Source organism: Poecile atricapillus, chromosome 10 (assembly GCF_030490865.1).
Source record: "Poecile atricapillus isolate bPoeAtr1 chromosome 10, bPoeAtr1.hap1, whole genome shotgun sequence".
Taxonomy (NCBI): domain Eukaryota; kingdom Metazoa; phylum Chordata; class Aves; order Passeriformes; family Paridae; genus Poecile; species Poecile atricapillus.
This window is the reverse complement of record NC_081258.1, coordinates 13,881,110-13,900,482: the sequence shown is the minus strand read 5'-3', so window position 1 is coordinate 13,900,482 and position 19,373 is coordinate 13,881,110. Positions and strand designations below refer to the sequence as shown.

At 46.1% G+C, this 19,373-nt stretch overlaps 1 protein-coding gene across 1 annotated transcript in view; it reads right to left on the bottom strand.

Annotated features, from left to right (window-relative positions):
- CFDP1 (craniofacial development protein 1) overlaps window positions 1–19,373 on the bottom strand; it is a 62,205-nt gene that overhangs the window by 30,410 nt on the left and 12,422 nt on the right. Inside the window, exon 5 of the mRNA XM_058845880.1 lies at window positions 14,435–14,539. Within this exon, the coding sequence (XP_058701863.1) occupies window positions 14,435–14,539 (105 nt within the window). The remainder of the gene's footprint in view (window positions 1–14,434; window positions 14,540–19,373) is intronic.

Genomic DNA, 19,373 nt, shown 5'->3' with positions numbered 1-19,373 from the left:
GCTCCTCCAGCACTGCTGCTGTGTTTGCAACCAGACTCATACCCACTGGCGAGATCACACTCAAACACATAGATCAGGTTTTGACGCCCATCTGCTCTGAGGTTATGAGTGGATCTGCTCCAGCTAGTAAGGATAATGGGAATGACATGGAAGCCTTTTTCTTTCTGTACTGCCCTGTGCGTGCTCTAAAGGGACCTGCCCAGCACCACAACCATGTCCCTTGTCCTCAAGAGAGAATGTGCTGAAAGCCTTCAAGGACAGGGGACACTGTTAGTAGAGACAGGGGCACCTAGGACGGCACCTTTCTCCAGAGATCTGGAGAACAGATGCAAAAGCTTCTTACAGAAAAATGAGAATTATTCCAGAATATGAAAATAAAATCCTTTTACTCAAACTGTTAAGGCACTAGTAGACTACTTTTTTAAAAAAACAAAGTTGAAGGACACAGCAACAGTTAATAAAATGGGCAGCAGTATTTTTTGGCAGAAGTAATTTAAGGCTAACCTCCTGTTCCATGAAAAGTGGCAGCCTAAATGGGAAGGATCGCTGAGTCAGCTTTTGCTTTGGACTTCACAATGTGCTCTATGTTTTCCAGCAGGCTCTAATCTACTAGGGAAAGCTGAAGTGGGGGGAAGAGGGCAAACATAAGAGCTTTGAAGTAATGTGGAAAGAAATATATGGAATTCAAGCCTCTGTTTAATTAAAAAGCTGAAAAAAATGTATCATGGTCTCTGAATGAGCTCTGACTGCAAAGACCACAGGCACCAGCAGCTGCATGTATGTGACTCCAGAGATGCTGTGCTAGCACATGACCTATTTATTCTTGCAACTCTGTGCAACAGCAGATGATAATCCTAATATTCTAATATTAACTTATCCTAACAGTAACCTTAACACATATACCCAGACAGAACAGCTTTCAAAACAGGAGATTGCTCACTGCAAGTGAGCCATTGTCCAAAGGGCCACTTTATCCAGGTCCAGTTTATCCAGGACTTTGCCTCAACCACTACTCTAGAGCACACACCTAAGAGAAGGAAGTATAAAATGGTCCTTCCTTGGTATATGTTTCCTGACTTGAAAAAACAAGCTCATTTTGGAAAGATTAGATTCTTTAACTAGAAGAATGAAATTCCTTCACAATTTAAATCTATATACATCTTCCATAACACTGGCTCCAACACTCAGCTGTAGCAGGGCTGTTTTAGCATGCGATGCTGGCAGCCAGGCTAGTTTCAGCTAAGTGCACCGAAATAGCTCAGCAAAAAGATCCAAGGACCATGGATGTGAGAGGAATAGTAGGAACACAACAGCCAGTGGCCAGATCATCTGGCTGACGCTGCAGGAGCCTAAGCCTGAAAGAAGTGTCATGCAAAGGACCACGCTGTTAACAGTATCTTTTGCAAGTAGCCATGAAAAGCTTTTATATTTAAATAAAGGACTTGGCAGAGAAAAATCACTTCCTCTCATTTACTCTCTCTGCATTGAGTGAAACTTCAGCTGAATTAAGAGACTGGGTTGCTATTCCCCTCCCTGTCTCCTGCAGCCTCTCAGCAGTGTTTTCTTTTCACATGAAGATAGTTATCCTAAATGTTTATAAATTTGCTTTTCCTTTACCAACTAACCATGCTGAGGTGCTCAAACTCTACAGGGCTGTGTACACTACCGTCATACACCCTAACTCAAAACAATGTGCTCCCAGGATGCTCCCAAAACATCAGGTGCTGAGATACCTCTGGCACAGTACAAAAGGCGAGTCCCCTCCTGCACAGCTTTATCTTGTCCAGGAGTCCCAGTTGTGCTTGGATGTTCCCTGCTACCCTCATCAACAGTTACCCCTTTATTTTGAAGGTTTATTGTAGAAAGAACTACATTCTATATTGGAACAGCCTGCAAAAGTTAAATAAGGACCCACCACTAGCTATGTCATAGATGACACTTACTACAACCAGTTAATGTTAAAGCCAGAAAATATCCTACAGCCAGCTCCCCACCTTTACAGCATCAGGGGAGGAAGGGAGGCAGCAATACTCAAAGTGTCAGACCTCTGCTCACTGCTGTGCTGCCAGCCCAGGCACCTCAACAAGCACTGCCCAGCAAATCCCACCTGCAGAGAGCTGATTAGACTAGGTACAGGAAGGCACAAAGCCAGCTCAGATCTGAAAGCAGCACAGCTCATCCTGCACAAAGCCATGCTTTGCTACCAAGCCCTCTGAGAACTGGCAAGTACACTCTGTGTGAAGCCAGTTCAGGAGTCTGCAGGTTTCTTACAATTTATTCACAAGCTGTGATGGGGAACAGGCAACTGCACAGGCAGGAACCTCAGCATGTCTGACTGTGTATTAGCTCCACACATGGCTCAAAGTCCTAAAGGGAGTGGAGAGATGAGAACACTTAAAGTTACTTTAAAAAGTTTTTCAGCCCTCAGCATGCCTTCTGGATGACTATTCAACTTGATTAGCTGATGAAGAACCACACAGCAGAAGTACTTGATACTCTCTGAACTGAGGCTCTAGAGATGATGATGACCTACCACATCCAGCTCCCCAAGCCTTGAGCATTTCCAAGGAACAGGGTCTTCACCTCTTCCTCCACAGCAATCAATCCATAGGCGCCTAGGTTTCTGGGCAGCTGCTCTCTTTTTAGTTACATCACAAATCAAAGTAAATAAAAAACCTGTCAGGGGCCTCTTCCAAAGACTCAGCCTGAATATCTTCCACTTTCAGCCCCACAGCCTGTGGACCCAAGAGGAACCCATTTGTTATTTCTCCATCTGAAGCATGTTACCACTTTGCAAAGCTCTTCCTTTTATTTTGCACACCACTGAATTCCCCATGGCATTCAGCATAATCTCTGAGCCAATGCTTCAAGGCTCCCAGATTGTCACAGCCACAGCCCTGTTATATTGGTATCAATATTTAAAACCAAGAGGCCTCTTCCTCCAACACAATCTGCATTTCCAGGTTTATCACAAACAGTAAAAAATTCATGCGTGTACATTTGGCTCAAGGTGCACATATGAAAGCAGACTCACTCATGCATCAGCCAGACAGCTGACATCCATCCTGACATTTATCTCCATGGATGAGGAAAGATGAATCACTCACATCTATACAGCTGGGGAGTTTGCCCTTGGTCAAGCCAATAAATGACATAAATCAGCCACTGTGTATCCTCAAATTCAGACACAGGCACTTCAAGAGAGCTGGAGAGCAAGAGGGGCAGCAGCAATCTTTTCTACATGAAACAGGCATAAACACAACCACATCCTAGTGACACCTAAATAAGATCCACAAAATCAGAGCTCAAGAAATTGGCTGTATTCTGGGAAGTTCTGGCATATTTGTAGCTATTTCAAATTATTTGTTCAACAATTAGTTGCTGCTGTTAATTAAGATCAAAGAAATGGAGGATTCTTTATTTATTTGTGTTGAAGAACTTGAAATTAGATACAATTCTTTACCAGAGAGGCCAGACAAAGGCCACTGGTTTGGCACAGGGGTGGCTGGGGAGAAGTGTGCCATGAAGGAGCTGAGGCAGATGAACTCCTGAGCATTTCTGGCCTTCAGCTCTATCAGCCAGGCAGAGGCTGTAGCTGACAGTAGTTGACTGAGGAGCAAGTTTGCAGGTCTGCCATGTTGGGCAGTTCAGAAAGGGTTTTGGAGTTGTGTCCTTTTTGTTTTGTTTTATTGAAAACCTTTTTTCATGCACAATCAGACTTTTCACCTAAAAGCAGCAGTATTTAGCCCAGCAGTCACAAAGGCTAAACGGAAAGCAAGTGCTACAAGAAAGGCAATCCAAAAGCTCAGGGCCAACTTCAGATCTGGGAAATTGGATCTACCAGGCTTCCCAGGTAACCTCAGGCACGCCAGCCTGTGTGTGCCTTCACTTTTCTGTTTAACAGCCAGGATGAATGAAGACAATAACCACGGCACAGTGATCAGGATCAGGCAAAGGGCATTTCCAGGGGGTACATTAACAGGACAGTTGGCCCCAAACATTTTCATCCATTCCAGCAAGGGTTTTGGTACCCTCAAGCACACATCACAAACCCACCAGTTCTGGCTTAAATTACCTAGAAAACAGTGCTAAAGCCTAGAGTCTCTCCTGCAAAGCATAGCTCCTGACAAAGAAAGGACACTGACAGTTTGCATTTTTTCATTGTTACTCAAAAGAAATAGCAGCAGCAAGAGGCCAGGGTGGGCTCATAAAGGCGCTGTGTTCCAACACAGCTGAACATGCTGCCCAAAACTGCTTCAGGCTGAGATGTTTGTGCTGGTTTAGTCTGGATGGCACTCAAAGCCTTCCTTTTATTTCAAGAACAGATCTGGCTCCAAATGATCTAGTGTGACACCTGCCACTGAGTCACATACTTGTTAAAGACCACTTCAGTAGCTAAGGACAGATCAGTGTAAATACCTGCTGACCTGGCTCAACATGAGCAGGCCAGGTTGTGGAGCAGGAAGGTATCAAAGCTGACCAGAGGATCCCTGTGCCATGCAGGGACAGGAAAGCACTTCTTGTATCAACAGTGCTACCTACTTCCCCTCCAGCCTGCCTAGTGCTAAAGGAAGGAGGCAGCAGGAAACTTTTTTCCATGAGAGATTTGTTTGTAACAAAGGAAGTAGAACATAGACAGCTCTGTGGTGTCCCAGCAGCTATGATCAACAACCTCTCACTAATATTCACCAATAAACTTTTACTTCCAAAGGCTTCAAGAAAAGTAAGGATGAAAAACCCTCCCCCATTTGTTTGAGTGCAGGTATTCTATTGCCATAAAAAATCCAAAACCTGCCCTGCAATCACAACACTGACCAGGGGAAAGCTGCTAAGCACCCTGACTGTCCCACAGGACCTGTAAAGCTGCCGCTATACTACTCCTTCAAAAGATTCTTAAGGGTCCTTGTTAAATGCAACGGCCATGAAACCATAAAATGAGGATGGAGACAGCTATCCTGTACAGTCTTCCAAGACAGCCCAAAGCACATGACCTGTTTTGTGCTGATCTGTTTGTAGAGGCCATGTAACTCTCGAGAAGTGTTTTTGTTTCCAAAACAAATGCTACACACTCTTCTTTGACTTGGGAAAATAGGAAAAAATCCCTCCCAATGCAAATAGCCAAATAGTGCTGGCGAGGCTCACAAACGCACGCGTGTGAGTGGGAAAGGAAATGGAGAGCCTTTCCAGCTTTCCAAAGGGTTATTGCAAACAGCAGGGAGGGAGAAGGGATTTCACACATTAGGAAAAACACCATAATGGTGCTTGTCCTTAAAGCAGATGCTACACAAAAGGCCCTGGGCTTCACTTCTGTTTAGCACTTCTCCAATACCAAACGTTACGCAGAACCCCTTGTCGCACGGTGCACATCGCAGCACTGTGCTGGCTGCAGGTCAGTGTGCAGAGTGCTGTAAAAACCACTGCTGAACCACCTTCATATTTTTCTGGTCTAAACAACTTTTCTGGCATCATCCAGAACCTACAGCAAAGCCAAGGACATCCCCGCATTCCAGTCTCCAGAGAGTTACAGATATCGCATATACCAGCTGCTTCCTCAGCCGCCCTGCAATGGGAAATCTGCAGGTCACAGATGAAGAGGCAGACATGCTGCATCCCAGTCACAGTGTAAGGACACAGCACGACCATGCTGAAAAATGACTCGTTCACTGTTCTCCCAAGAAGTTAAAAAAATCTCATCTTTCACACGCTTATGCCTCTGCTGGGTTTTCACAGAGCTTCCCTGTGCAAGCCATACTGGCAGGGACACAGCTTCAGAGGAGTCAGGAAGGTTATCCTGCCTCTAGCAGAGGGGAGGGGGTGGGGGGAGATGAAGCCAAAGAGGCTGAATTCCCACAGGCTTTGCATTATGAAAGCCATGAGCAGCAATCAGCCAGCCTTCACAAGTTCTCTTTAACCCCCTCCTTGCTGCTAAACAAGCATCTGAACCGACCTCTGAACAGCAAACACATACTAGTGACACACAACATACCCATACCCAACCTCAGGGCAAAACAGGCAGCATCTAAGAAACCAGCCATTTACTTTCTTTCAGTATTTTCCAAGAGATGCAAGTTTCCTCTGTACTTGCATTCATGGGTGCTGCAACCAGACCTGCTGCTCTCAAGCCTGCAGCTTAAATGGAGAAAAAGTTTTACAATCCAACCCTGCACATGCCCAGGACTTGTTACTTCAAGAAATGCCATCATTGTTCTCCAGCCAGGCAGTCAGGCGATGAACAGGCATCATTATTGTCCACTGGCTGCCTGAGGGCTTTTAGTAACAGCACTGAAGTATGAGCTCTGGAAAGGGTATCAAAGCTTTTGCACAAAGTCAGATCACACTCATATATATCCTCTATTATTTGCTGATAACCACAGAATCCTAGAATGGTTTGGGTTGGGAAGGATCTCAAAAATTATCATCTCATTCCAACCTTCTGTCTTGAGCAAGGACACCTTCCACTAGACCAGTTTTGCTCCAAGCCCCATCCAACCTGGCCTTGAACACTCCCAGGGATGGAGCAACCTCAGCTCCTCTGGGCAGCCTGTGCCAGGGAAGAATCAACAGTAGATGTTATGAGAAGAGATGGCACAAAATACATCTTCCCCTGAGCTTCCCAGAAAAAAAAGAGTGGTTTCCAACAGAAATGTCAAATAAATCTGTTCCCTCCACTCCCTGCCTCAGCAGGTACCATGAGCATGTCATACATGTCCTTGCACACCTGGAGGGACATCTGCTGCCAACACAAGACTGGTTATCTGCCTCTGCAGAGGGTCCCTCTGTACAGAAACAGCCTCAAGGACCACGCACGCTCTGAAAAGCGCAACTGCAAGGGCTCAGGGGCAAAAACGACTGGCTGTAACCCAACACATTAGTAAGGCTTTGAAACTCCTTGGATAGGGAAACAAAGTACTCCATGGCTTGGCAGACTGGATTAGAGCACCCTGGAGAGCTTGAGACAGACTGGAGCTTGTTTAAGGTGCCCTTTCTGCTCAGACCCCAAGTTCACTTAAGGCTCAGTTTTTCCACAGGAATAAGAGCAGTGGAAAAAATGGGGGGTTCTGCCCCCCTCCCAGGACAGCAACAGCTGAAGTGAATCCCAGCTATCCTAACCATCCTCATGGCAGAGGAAATCCCCATGGACCAGGCAGACACTTGCTCAGACACTCCTGGTCTTTTTCTAGGATCAAACAAAAGAGCAGTGGCAGAGATTGGTGCCAGCTGAAGAGGTTGCAGTTCTAAAGAGAGCCCAAGCACCCTCCAAGAGTTCAGTCACAGCAACCCCTCCTTTCAGGCAGGAAGGGAGAAAGCTGGCATTATTTGGTAACTAATCCTAATTACTTGACTTCACATCTTGATATCAATCCAGCCAGCCTGAGCATGCCCATTTTCTAAACACAGTCCTGCACAAGGCTGACAACATAGCATGCAGGTCAAAGTTTTGGCTAACAAATGTGCTGGAAAATACCGGTGTGCTGATTTTCCATGAATGAGGCCACTAGTATGAGATTTTCCATGAATGAAGCCACTAGTATGTGAAAAGCCTGGGGCAATAGGACTGCCTGAGAGCAGGGAGCATCACTCTACTCTGACTGCTACTCCAGCCTTACTTACTTGGTTCATATTTTATGAAGAATGATTCAGCTGAACTTGCTCCTTGACATGAGAAAAAGGGAGGAACACAAGTGTGGGAAAGCAAGAGGATGTAACATAAGCATCTGGTATGGGGCAGACACTCAAGGGACATGGTACAGCTCAGTTAATACGCAAGGAAGCACTATGAAAGCAAAATAAAACAGGAGTGGAAACAAATCTTCTTGGTAGACACATGCCCAAGGCATGGCACAGCTGTGAACAGGAGCTCTTAGCAGCCACCTTCAATCCCAGGATTTATCCATAAAGCAAGGCTGCCCTTCTCACCTCTCACTCTAACCAGAGCAAGTCCAACATGGGAAGATACAGGGGTTTCTCTTCACAACTTTGCAAGGGGTCTGGAATAAAAATACAGCTGGCTTCATTCCCCATTAGCAGTTAATTTCCTCAATCATTTTCACAGAGGGAGAAAGAGAAATGCTCATGATCCAAGAGATGAAAGAATATGAAAATAAGCCTCATAAAACCTGTATTGCCCTAAGGGAAAACTGCCCCACAACTTTCATTGGGGAATTATCAAAGGCCCCAGACTAGTGGGGGGTTGTTTTTATTTTATAAGACAGATGCTTTAGAGAAGTAAGTCCTCAAATAGCTGAGATTCCATTCTCCTGAACCTCCAATGAGACTAGAAAAAGAAACAGCTGATCCCATTTAGCCCAGCCCAGGGATCCAGCTTAGCCACATCAAGACAGAGGACTGGAGTAAGACACAGAGCTGTACAGGCATTGCTAAACTTCTTTCCAATAAGATGCCATTGCCCCAGAGAAAGGCAACTGCACGCGTGGTAGCATGGCCACAGGAAAGCACAGCACAGAGTGAAAGAATCTCATTCATTTCTGTTGTAAAACAGAGGCTGGGGTAGAAGGCATTGACTCATTTGGCCTGAGAACAAGAAAGAACTGCTCCTGAGAGACTAGTTGAAAACAAGGATGTTTAGTGCACGTTTTGCTTTGAGTCTGGGAGAGTGAGTATGAAACTTCCCACACTCAGGGCTCTGTTTCTTATCAAAAGAAGTTTAACATAAGCTCAAGAGAAAGAACTGTTTAGAAAAGGGGCAAAGTCCCAAAATGGCAGAGCTCCCCCACTCATAGCTAAGCCTCAGAGGTGACTGCAGCCCTGGATAAGCCTGTCTGCAGGAAGCAGTCAGGTCCCCAGCACAGGATCCAATGGTAGTGTGGCCACAGCTCACAGCTCAGACAGACTCACTTGGCTCCTCAGCTGGGCTGTGAAACCCCTGCGGGTGCCCTCACTGCTGCCAACCTGCACTGGCTGAGATGGGCGCCCCTCAGTGCTGTGGGTTCTCATTTCATGTGACACTGACTTCAAGAGGGGAGACAGATGCTCAGAGGATGAGGTGTCTCACATGATTTGCAAATGTGCAACAGTCAGCATCTTATTTACTATGGCTGATGAAAACACTTCAACACTGAACAGGTAATTTTTCCCAACGACAAACTTTCCCTTCCTGACACATACAAACACCTTTCCACATTCATCCCTATAGAGTGATTTCAGTTCTACTAGCACATAACACCAAGATACTCCAAAAACTTGCTTAACCTTGTTACCACTTTGATTCAAGGAGTGTAAAACAGTAGACAGACAGTATCAATGAATAATTAAAATGAAGTTAATAACAACAAGGCATCTAAGACTCGAAAAGAAATTATTTACTTGGAACAGCTATTGCCACATTTAATCTTTCACAACAAAAGCATATGAATAGGAAATAAGTAAAACTAGCTTTGGGGCGCAAAGTATTGCCTCTAGCTGGTTCATCATGTTCACAGGAAAGTATGTCATGTGCTTCTACACCCAGACGTTTGGCTGTGGTGCAAGGGGCTGGATCTCTCCGTCTGGGAGAACAGCACTCTCTGGAGCACATTAAGGGAAGAGCAGGAGAAAGATGGGAAGCTTTGAATTCACTAGGAAGGGTAGAACTATTCAAGTGCTTAAGCGACTGCTGAAAAAACCTCACCTCCCGCTCCCACAAAGAGCTTGATTACTTGCTTTACTGGCATTCTTACTCATCCTATGCAAGAAAAATGTCCAAGAGTTTTAGTTAAATAATTGTTTGCAGTTGATGCTGAACTAAAGACTGTAAATTCCTGCTTTCTGAGGAATAAAAGCCCATGGGATTGCTATGAAATGAAATTGCTTCCTAAAGGCATGCAAGTACTGCAGCATGTGCTCTGGATCATCTGAAGATTCCAAAAACTGAGAGCCTGTGACTGTCTCAGTCAGTGTCCACATATGATCTCAAGTAACTACTTTTGGTCATAATAGCCAAGGGATCCAGCCAACTCATGCAGAAAGAGCATCTTTTGCAAGAAAAAGCTTTGGATGCAAAGTAGCTCCTAGGAGGGGCCAGGCTGGAGAGGAAAGTCAGCTTAGAAAGCACAGTAACATGTCAGGATGCTGCAAACAGGCACCAGGTTCTCCCACCATCCCTATCTTCCCACAAAGATTGCCACCTTGGCTCCTCCTGCACACTGAAGGTGGGTGAGAAGTCATGGACAGATGTCTTCCTGCTGGAGTCCCTCTACTCAATATTAGCATGCAGCAGAGTAAATGATTTCTAAAAGAAAAGGCATGAAGCTTTTCATACCATTTAAGTCAGTCCATGTGAACTGCTCTGCAGTAGACTCTGGGAGGAAGGCATCCATCATGAACAGGCTAGAGTTTATCTAACTTTTTTTGCTCAGGGCAAGTATATTTTCTCAGGTCAGAGCTTTCCTGCAGTGCCTCTTCCTGCTGGTTCTTGTACTGAGGTCCAAACCCTTGCAGTCTCAATGCAGCCCAGGGGTCGGCAAGCACAGCACCTCCTGAACTCTGTGGGAACGGTGCCTGCTTGCTTCAAAGGCAAATTGTACCTGGTGTTTATACCAGCCTACAAGGCATGAAAAGGCCTAGGAGGTCAAACATCCACCACTGTAATTTCAGGCAGGATCAAACAGAAAAGCAACAGCTGGGCTGAGTGAGCAAGTCCACGTTTAATTACAAATGGTTTCAGTAATAAGCAAAAGCAAGAACAAAGCCAGTGAAAAGCCTTTCTTTCTTGCTGGCTCCTGTTCAGGCTGTGTAAAACAGCTGCCTAGAAGAGAATCTCAAATAAGACCCACCAACTACATTTTTTTCCATTTTCAGGACTGCTATAACAGCACTGTGCCCTGTGCAGTGCCACCGTGCTTTGACAAGCGCCAATGACCGACGGACAGATTGCAGCTGCTCCCACCGCAGGGCTGGGTCCGTGCAGGGCTTTCCCAGCCTGGAGCTCAAACCCCTGTCGAGTCTCACAACTACATGCACAGAGTCATTTTGCAGTAAGCTGCTTGGAGGATTTAATTTGCTTTAACATCCTCTGAATATGAAATACTGCTTGTAAAATGGGATTATTAGTGCAGAGATGATGGACCCTACTCATAGGTCCTGCCTGGCCTGAGGAGAGGGCAAAAAACATCTCTTGGGGTACCAGGAATGCCCACTGATCCCTCCATCAGGTCATGCATTTAATTTACAGCCATTATTCATACAGGATCTGCTCTTGTTTTCCCCAAAAGATTCTGGAGCACTGGTTAAGGATAGAAAATGAGCCCTAAAACACACAGACAAGAATGCTTAGCTGGGTGGGTGGAGGGCTTTTTTTAGCTGCTGGGAGCCTTCCACCCATTTATTGGGGCAGCAAGTGAGAAGGGATCAGTGGGTGCCCTCACCACATCTGATACCTCTGATGGCATCAGCAAGAGCCTAACAGAACCCAAGAGCACAACAAAAACAACTGGAACAGAATATCATAACCCCAAACCTCTCCAACAAACCAATACCCGCTGCTGACAGGACACTGCCTAGTTGTGTGTCACAGGGGGACACGATGGGAATAATGTGAAGGTTGGGAAACCATCACATCCCTGGGAACCAAGGGCTTCTGACCTTTCTAGCAAAGCCTGCGGAGACAACTGGGTGGGTTGTTTTGTACTCCTGGCTTTAATTACAGCCAAGTGTTTAAGTTATTCTCCTCCAACCACCCCCATGTCCCTCACAAGCACAAATCTAGCTTTTTATAGCACATCCGGTATGGATGTTAAACACATTCAGGAAATGCACTTTCAGCCCCAAACATCCCCTCCCCTGGACCAGTTAGTTTGCAAGGGTTTGTAACATGGAGACATGGAGCCGGATGTTTGCTTTTGTGACCACTGCTTTTCTGGATTACTTCTGTCTGTTTAGAGAAGGGAAATTCAATAAATGCAGGGTAGGCTGGCTGAATTCAGAAATAATGCGTGCTGCCTGCAAGGTGAAGAAAGAAAAGCCAGATGGAGAGGCCACTCTTAGCTGCTCAAATTCCCTGCACACAGGGCAAGGCAGTTTTTTTTTAAATAGCTGACAAAGCTCCTGGGGGCTGACAATGGCTCACAGCACAGTGGGTGTCCATAGGCACAGCTAAGATCCCAAAATCATGTTTTTCACTGCCTTGTGGCAATAGACTGGGGCTCTCCCATAATGCATAAGGGAAAAATGTACCCTCTCCCCCAAAACTTCTATCTTAAGTAGACAAAAGGTGCAAAGAACTGTCAGGCTATGCCAGGCTCTATCAGTCCCCAAGCACTACTCTGGCATGTCACCAAGCCTTGTGACTCTTTGCTCCAGAGCAGCAGGGTCTGTATAGCTTGGCTCAAGTCTAAAAATCTGACATTTGTAATTTGCTTAACATATGGGGCTTGCCTCTGGCTTTAAGGAATACCACAAGCCTGCTAGTAATTTTCTCACCTGAAAATACCCTGGCTGGCATCCCAGCTGGAAGCTTCTTCCTAAGCCCAAATACAAACATGTTTGCAGTCTCAGGGATTAGTGTCGGATACTAGTCCAAGACACCCTGGAGCACTCTCAGATCAGAGGGCCCATGCTGGCCAGATTGCCCCAGAGAATCTCCTGTAAAAGCCTCAAGAGAGCTGGGCTGTTCCACACATTGATCCAAACACCACTGCTGCTCCTCTGCTGTAGGATCCTGCACAAAGCCAGGATGCGCTGCAGAAGGTTGTGAAAGGGAAGGCATTTGGGGCTGTGCTGCATCGGGGTTTGGTGCTCTGAGGAAAGGCAAGACATACAAGCCCAGGATATTTTTCCTCCACCCTTCTCCACAGCCAGGTCACCTCATGTTCTGGGCAAGCAACTGTCAGTAGGACATCACACATCAGCAAGCTGAACAATGACCTAATTAAGCTGCTTCCAAAATAATCACACTGAAGGAAAGTTAAAGAAATCCTTGAACTCATTATTTCTTATATTGATTTTAGTCCACTTTTTTCCATATTCGATGTGAATTCTTCAGATATCTGCAACATTAACTCAAACTAAGCTGTGGCTATTACTCCTGAGCAATCCAAGCTCCAGCAAAAGCAACCATGCGCCCTGGTAATGACCAGGCTGCACAGGCCCACTGGCCACCCAGCTCCTCCCCTGGGCCTGTAAGACACAGGAGGAAACATGGATCTCTGCTGAACTGGAAGGTGAAGAGCCCCTGGAGCTTTCCCCATGGGCTGCCAAACCTGCCTGCACTCAAAGCAGCAGGGCAATTGCTGGGGAAACTGGAAGGCAGGTTTGAAGACATGGGACCACCAGCAGTGTGCACAGTGTGGAGCTGCCCCTGCTTCAGCTGCCACTCGAACAAACTGCAGCCACCAAAACTGCACAAAGAATGCCAGCCCAACTCAAGGCAAGTTTTCCAGCACAAAACCCTGTACACAACACTTAGGTTACAATTAATGAGTCCTGCAGGGACAAACCCTTGTGCAGTGTGAACAAGAACATGAAGACTATGCTCATCTATGCCTTCATTCAGCTCAGAGAACAGCAGCTGTCAAGGGTCATGCACACACACACACTATGCTTTCACTACCCTCAGCTTAGTACAAGCTATGCAACACTTAGCTCGAAAAATGACTGACAATCCAGCTGCAACAACTGAATAACAGAATCTCAGGGAAAGGCAGCCTTAACTGCTCTAAGCAGTTGGGAAGGACAGTGTATTTATTTGACGGGTATTGTTTTTGTGTGATCAAATCATATGCAGCTTATGTCTTTCAAATATAAATGCAAACAACTGACTTAAATACAAATCATCACTGGAACACAGAAGCATCTCCTCTATTCCTAAGAAGCTGGTGATCTCCCAAGCTCATCAAGAACCAGAGTGGCATGTCAAGACGCACAGGGGACCCGACCTCCTTGTATCTTTGACAAGCATTATGATAATCTCAGAATTAGGTGTTAGAGCTTGAACAGAAAACTGACAAATCCACATCAGAATCATATCAGAAAACATTAAAGAGGCAAAAACATCTCTCATTTAAATGCCCACCCAAAGTCTCTAAGAAGCCACAGCTCAGCCTGACATGGCTTTTTATAGCCCTGAGAAGCACCTGTCAAAGGAACTGCAGGAAATCTCAGGCATGTTCCTTGGCTACCTGCAGTTTCATCAGGCTGCTTGAGACAAATAGTCAAACCTCTATTTCCTTGCTAGAATGAATTATTTATGAGGATTAAAAAAATCTGAGCCTGAACCTATGAAGTGAGTCACTGGAACTCAGGGCTTGCTTCCCCCGCTTCCCTCCAGCCCAAATCATCAATACAGCCCAAATCATCACAGCTTCCAGGCCTAGTCTTGCTCCCACTGAAATCCTGCAGAAAACAAACGCCCATTAAATACTGCAGAGCCTGCACTATTGGCTCGAGTGCCATCTTTCTCACTAAAGCCCATACCCGGGCAGGGAAACCCCATACTCACCCTGAGACTGTCGGCAAGGAAGCTGGAGCTGCTGACTGCAGTTTCTCTTGCTGCTTCAGAAAAGATTTAGCTTCTTTTGAGTTTGCATCCACTTCTTTAGTCACCCTGTTGGAGAAAAAGAGAAAAACCAGAGGGTAAGGAAGATCTGTACTTAACAGTAAAATCAAAGATCCATCAAGGAAACACAGAAAACAGGTACAAGAGTCTCCACATCGCCTGCACAGAGATCACCTTCATTGGCTGCAAGTTGAAGAACACACAACTTAAGATTTCATTCCAGTGACAAACCCTCTACATTCATGGCAGAAAAAAGAAAGAGTAGCTAATTAGAGCTGGGGGAGGAGGGGATTTTTTTCCTTCCAACAAACTGGAATGCTTATTCATTCAAACAGGCCTGTCTCACTAGCAGCTACTCAATGCTCTCCTCAGGTCACTGGGGGCAATTCCAGGCTCTTAATTGGGCTCTTGATTTTCTCATTTGTTGGTCAGTGAGGCAGCTCTTCTGCCACCCACATCTCACAGCCCACGGCACACGGGCTTGGCAACATCCGCAACCCAAACCAGAGCATGGAAACTGGCTCTAGGAATGGGCAACAGGAGAGCAAGCTCTGACAAGGCAGAATGTAGAAATTTACTCTAATTTTCTAGTTAATTTTTGTTTGAGGCCCCGAGGGTGCAAAATATTGAACTTCAAAAAATTATAAATCAATATGGCATCTACAGCAGGGAATGAATTATAAACATGAGAAAGAATCTCTAGAAAACCACTCAATAATTAATTGTTAGAAAACCCCAGCTACTTTAGCCCCTTCATTTACCATGACCTGCCTCCAGCAACACGCTTTTCACGCTCTCAGTAGCTCTTAATGAGGTTGCCCTGATTTGCCAAGCTAACAATTTTGTTCCCATGGAGCACAAGTCTGTGAGCCTCTCCAGGGCCCTGCAGCTCTATGGGCACAGAGGCAGCCTGGCCCACAGCTCAGCCAGCACAGAAGAAACAATCCTCCATCTCACCCTCCTGCAGCTTGGGCCTCTGGCTGCATCTGCTCCAGCAGGGATGTGCAGGCTCATCCCTGGTCTAGACCATATGCTGGTGGGGGCTGAAGGCCTGGCCGGCCATGGAATCTCCCCTGGCTACAAGTCAGACTAATCACTGCTTGTTTCCTACCCACCAACCTGGCCCCATGCCTTCACGAAAGAACTGGCTAATAGTCATGGAGAAACCCCAGGAGCTGCAGCCCCAGACAGGTTTCTGCTGGGCTGGCATCAAGGAAGGCAACACGGAGTTATCTGGTAACCCTGGAGGCACCAATGTCCTGAAATCTTGCTTGCACACAACTCGTGCATCCATGTCTCCATCCTGACAATGAATCAGCATCTGAAACTTCCTTCCTCCTTCTCCACAGACTGCAAATGCAGTGAAAAAGGCACAAGAATAAATGCCTGTGCTGTACAAGTGCTCAGCCTTGTTCTGCCAGTGCAGGAGGAGATTAACCCCATTTCCCCCCTGCATTGTCACATGCCTTTCAAACCATGGCAGTCATGCGGATAGAGACAAATCCCACACTATGAATATTTAGAAGTGTTTGCTGATCAGATTGGTAAGGGAAGAGGTAAGAAAAGGAGAAAAACAGTTCAAGAAGAAAAAAAACCTTGCTACAGCATCATCACAATTTAGAACACCCTAAACACACCATCCAGTCTCAGCCCTTGGCAACAGTGGTCGTGTCCTGTAGCCGTGGTACACCAAAGGTTACCCTACATCCATGGATTTCATTTGACAGGATAAACTTGGTGTCTTCATGCAGCAATAAGACAGAATTCCCCCCAGCCATGAGACTGAGTTCAGATCAATACAATCACACAGTCTATTAATTTTCAAATGCAACATCTAAATAGGCAGCTCTGACCCCAGCCAAGCTGAGAAGCAGCATCCTCTCTTGTGCACTCTGCAGTGCTGGCTCCTGGCAGGGTCCCTCTCCTCTTGTCACCCTCTGCACTGCCATGCCATCAGGGTGCACCCCTGGCATGCAGGGAGCACGTGAGCCACAGAGAGAAACATCGGGCAACCTGGAGTGTACAGGAATCCAAGAGGTGTAGCATAGTAACCACGTGCCCTGGGGAAAAAACCAAACTCTAGACTGGTCTCAGTACAGCCACGGAACCTGCTCTTGGGTTAGATGCCAGCTGTTGAACCCTACATGTCTGGGCCTTGAAGAGGAGGCAGGGGTTGGTAAAGGAGGCAGAGGTCACTGAAAGCATGCCTTCCCACTGGCTCTGCTAAGAGATGACAGCCCAGCTCAGCTCCCACAAACCTACGTTAAGGGATCTGGCAATTAAGCAGCTTACAGGATCTAGACACGCACAACAGCAAGTCTTCAAAGCCAGTGTCAGAGCTGAGATCTCAGCCCTGGGCCCTTGGCTTTAACCTCCTGTGTATCTTCAGCCTTCTCCTGCCTGGAGACAGAACTAACTGACGTGTGCCCTACCAGCAGAGGAAAAGAAAGGCACAAGGCTAAAATGAAAACCAGCTCTAGGGATTTGCACTCCAACTGAGTGAGCACACTCTTGGCTGGACCAGCACTACAAGCCACAGCTCTCAGAACAGGATGATGCTCAATCCCAGAAAGGGTGAGAAAGCAAAAAGCACATGATGCACAGGCCTTCAATGACAGACACTTCAGCTACCCAGGGATGCAGGTCAGGTTGCTGCCAAGGGTTTACTTATGCTTCAATTCTCACACCCTCCTCCACCTCAGTGTACCAGTAACAATGGCTGGGCACAAAATACAACACTTAGTTCCATTTTCTTTGCTCCCTTTGGCCTGCCAGCAGCTGTTCTGACATATTTTTGGAGTTTCCACTGCAGAAATTCAGCTGCAAAGCTGCATGCAACCTGTTCCACCAGGACTGCCCAGCTGGGGACAGAGGAATTCGACAGAAATGTAATTAAAAGTGACCTTTCAAGGCAATTCCATCACAAGACCCACTTACAGCCTCATAAACTGAAACAAAAGCTGCTCTGAGGCAGGCTGCTGCTGGGCTGATGCCAGCAGCAACTCCTGCACCACTCTAACAGGAATGACGGAAGAGTATTAAAGAGCTTTACAAGGTATTAATTCAGGTTATGCACATTTCAACCTTTCCCAGATCCCAGGCCAGGAAGGAAAAAGAAATCCTCTGGTCTGCATTATTATGGGAGACAATAACTCTCTCCATGTAGAAACCAAAACAATTCTTGTTCTTCATGGGGAGAAATGAGAGTCATTAATCTAGCTGGAAGAAATCACAGTCATTACTAAGGAAAATTACAAGACCTTTCGCTTTTAAATACTTGATAAATAACAATTTGCCTGACTGTTTACTGGGATGCTATTCACACACTGTAATCCCGGAATAAACATGAAAATAAGTATATTGTCAGCAATAAAACAAGTAGCTAGTGTCTTGCCCACTTACAGCCCCTGTAATTCACACACAAAACCACTCAATCTCATCACTTTGCCACAGAGATTTCATTACACTGCTATGCTATTAAACTGCATAATAAGACTTCCAAACACAGAACAGTTATTAATTTTTTGGACCATGTCAGAGCCTGGTAGCACAGATGATGCTACTGTACAAGGTGTTGTGCAACTGTAAAGTAGAAATGTCTTCCATATTTAGAAGTTATTATAAGGAAAACAGGCTAGAAACTGGATCACTAAGTGCCTCAAACACTTACAGATGTCCTTCTTAAGACCCTTCATCTCTGAACCAAGCTCAAAGTTTTGGCTCAAAGCTAGCCAAACATTTAGGCATAGCCATACCCACCCAGCCTGCTGGTTTGGTGCCCAGTGGTGGGTATGTTAGTTCCAGCTTCCACTGAAGAACTTACCACCCTTCCTTTTGAAGTTACCAACTGAAATGCTGCAACCTAAGTGCATGGAAAAGGCTCCAGGCTATGTATGCTGGCCACAAACCACATGAAGACAACACCTGCTATCAAGGCTGACCCAGAAGGGGTTCCACAGGGCACTTACGGTACTGAAATGTAGCAGATTAATTTCAGAGCAAGTGGTTGATCTGCTCCCAGCAGTGCCCTTAACCACATAAACTGCTACAAAGAAGGAAGAATACATGCTGGAATGAGCATTATGCTGACAATTCCAGCTAATCTGCAGAAGGGGATTAAATCCAAATTTTCATGCTTTAGTTCAGTGGCATAGCAAGTATAATACACCAGCTTGTCTGCTGCTTGTCTGTGTCTTACACTACATGTAGAGCTAGCAGGGGGGAGGGTCCCAATCCATCCATGGCACAAGACAACACCCACAGCCCAGGACTTCCTCCAGATGCCTCCACTCCAGCACAGCTGAATCCAGTCCTGCTGGCCAGAAACAGAACTTGCATAAGGGATGCCAAGGCTGCAGTGTGTCAGCAAAGTGCCCAGCTCAGCAGTGAGCAGCAAGGTGCTCTGCAAGCCCTTGGAGAAGTGCACCAGCAGAACTTCATCCTTGCACAGAGGGGAAACAGAGGCAGGATAAGGGCAAGCTGAGAAAGACAAACAAGCATATCAAGAAGGCTTGCAGGTTAATTATCTGTAGCCTGATATGTAATAGCAACCTTATGCATCCCAAGTGCCAAAATCCCTCCAATTTACCCCCAGGTGGTTCTACACAGCTACATTCTCCTAACCAAAACACCTGGTGCACATCAGGCTGAGAAAGCGTATGTTGGTATTTGGGTATAAGGGGACTTAGAGCAGAGAAGACAGTTAAAGTCTTTACTCAGAGCAGCACAAAGTTACCTGACCTTCCTGCTGAGAAAGGGAGAACAAGAGTGGAAGCTGTGGAAAATACCAGCTCTTTACCACTCCTACTCAGGACACACTCCTCGCTTGGGAAACCTGCCCCAGTTTAGACCTGACACAGTTACAAAACTTTCCATCCTATCT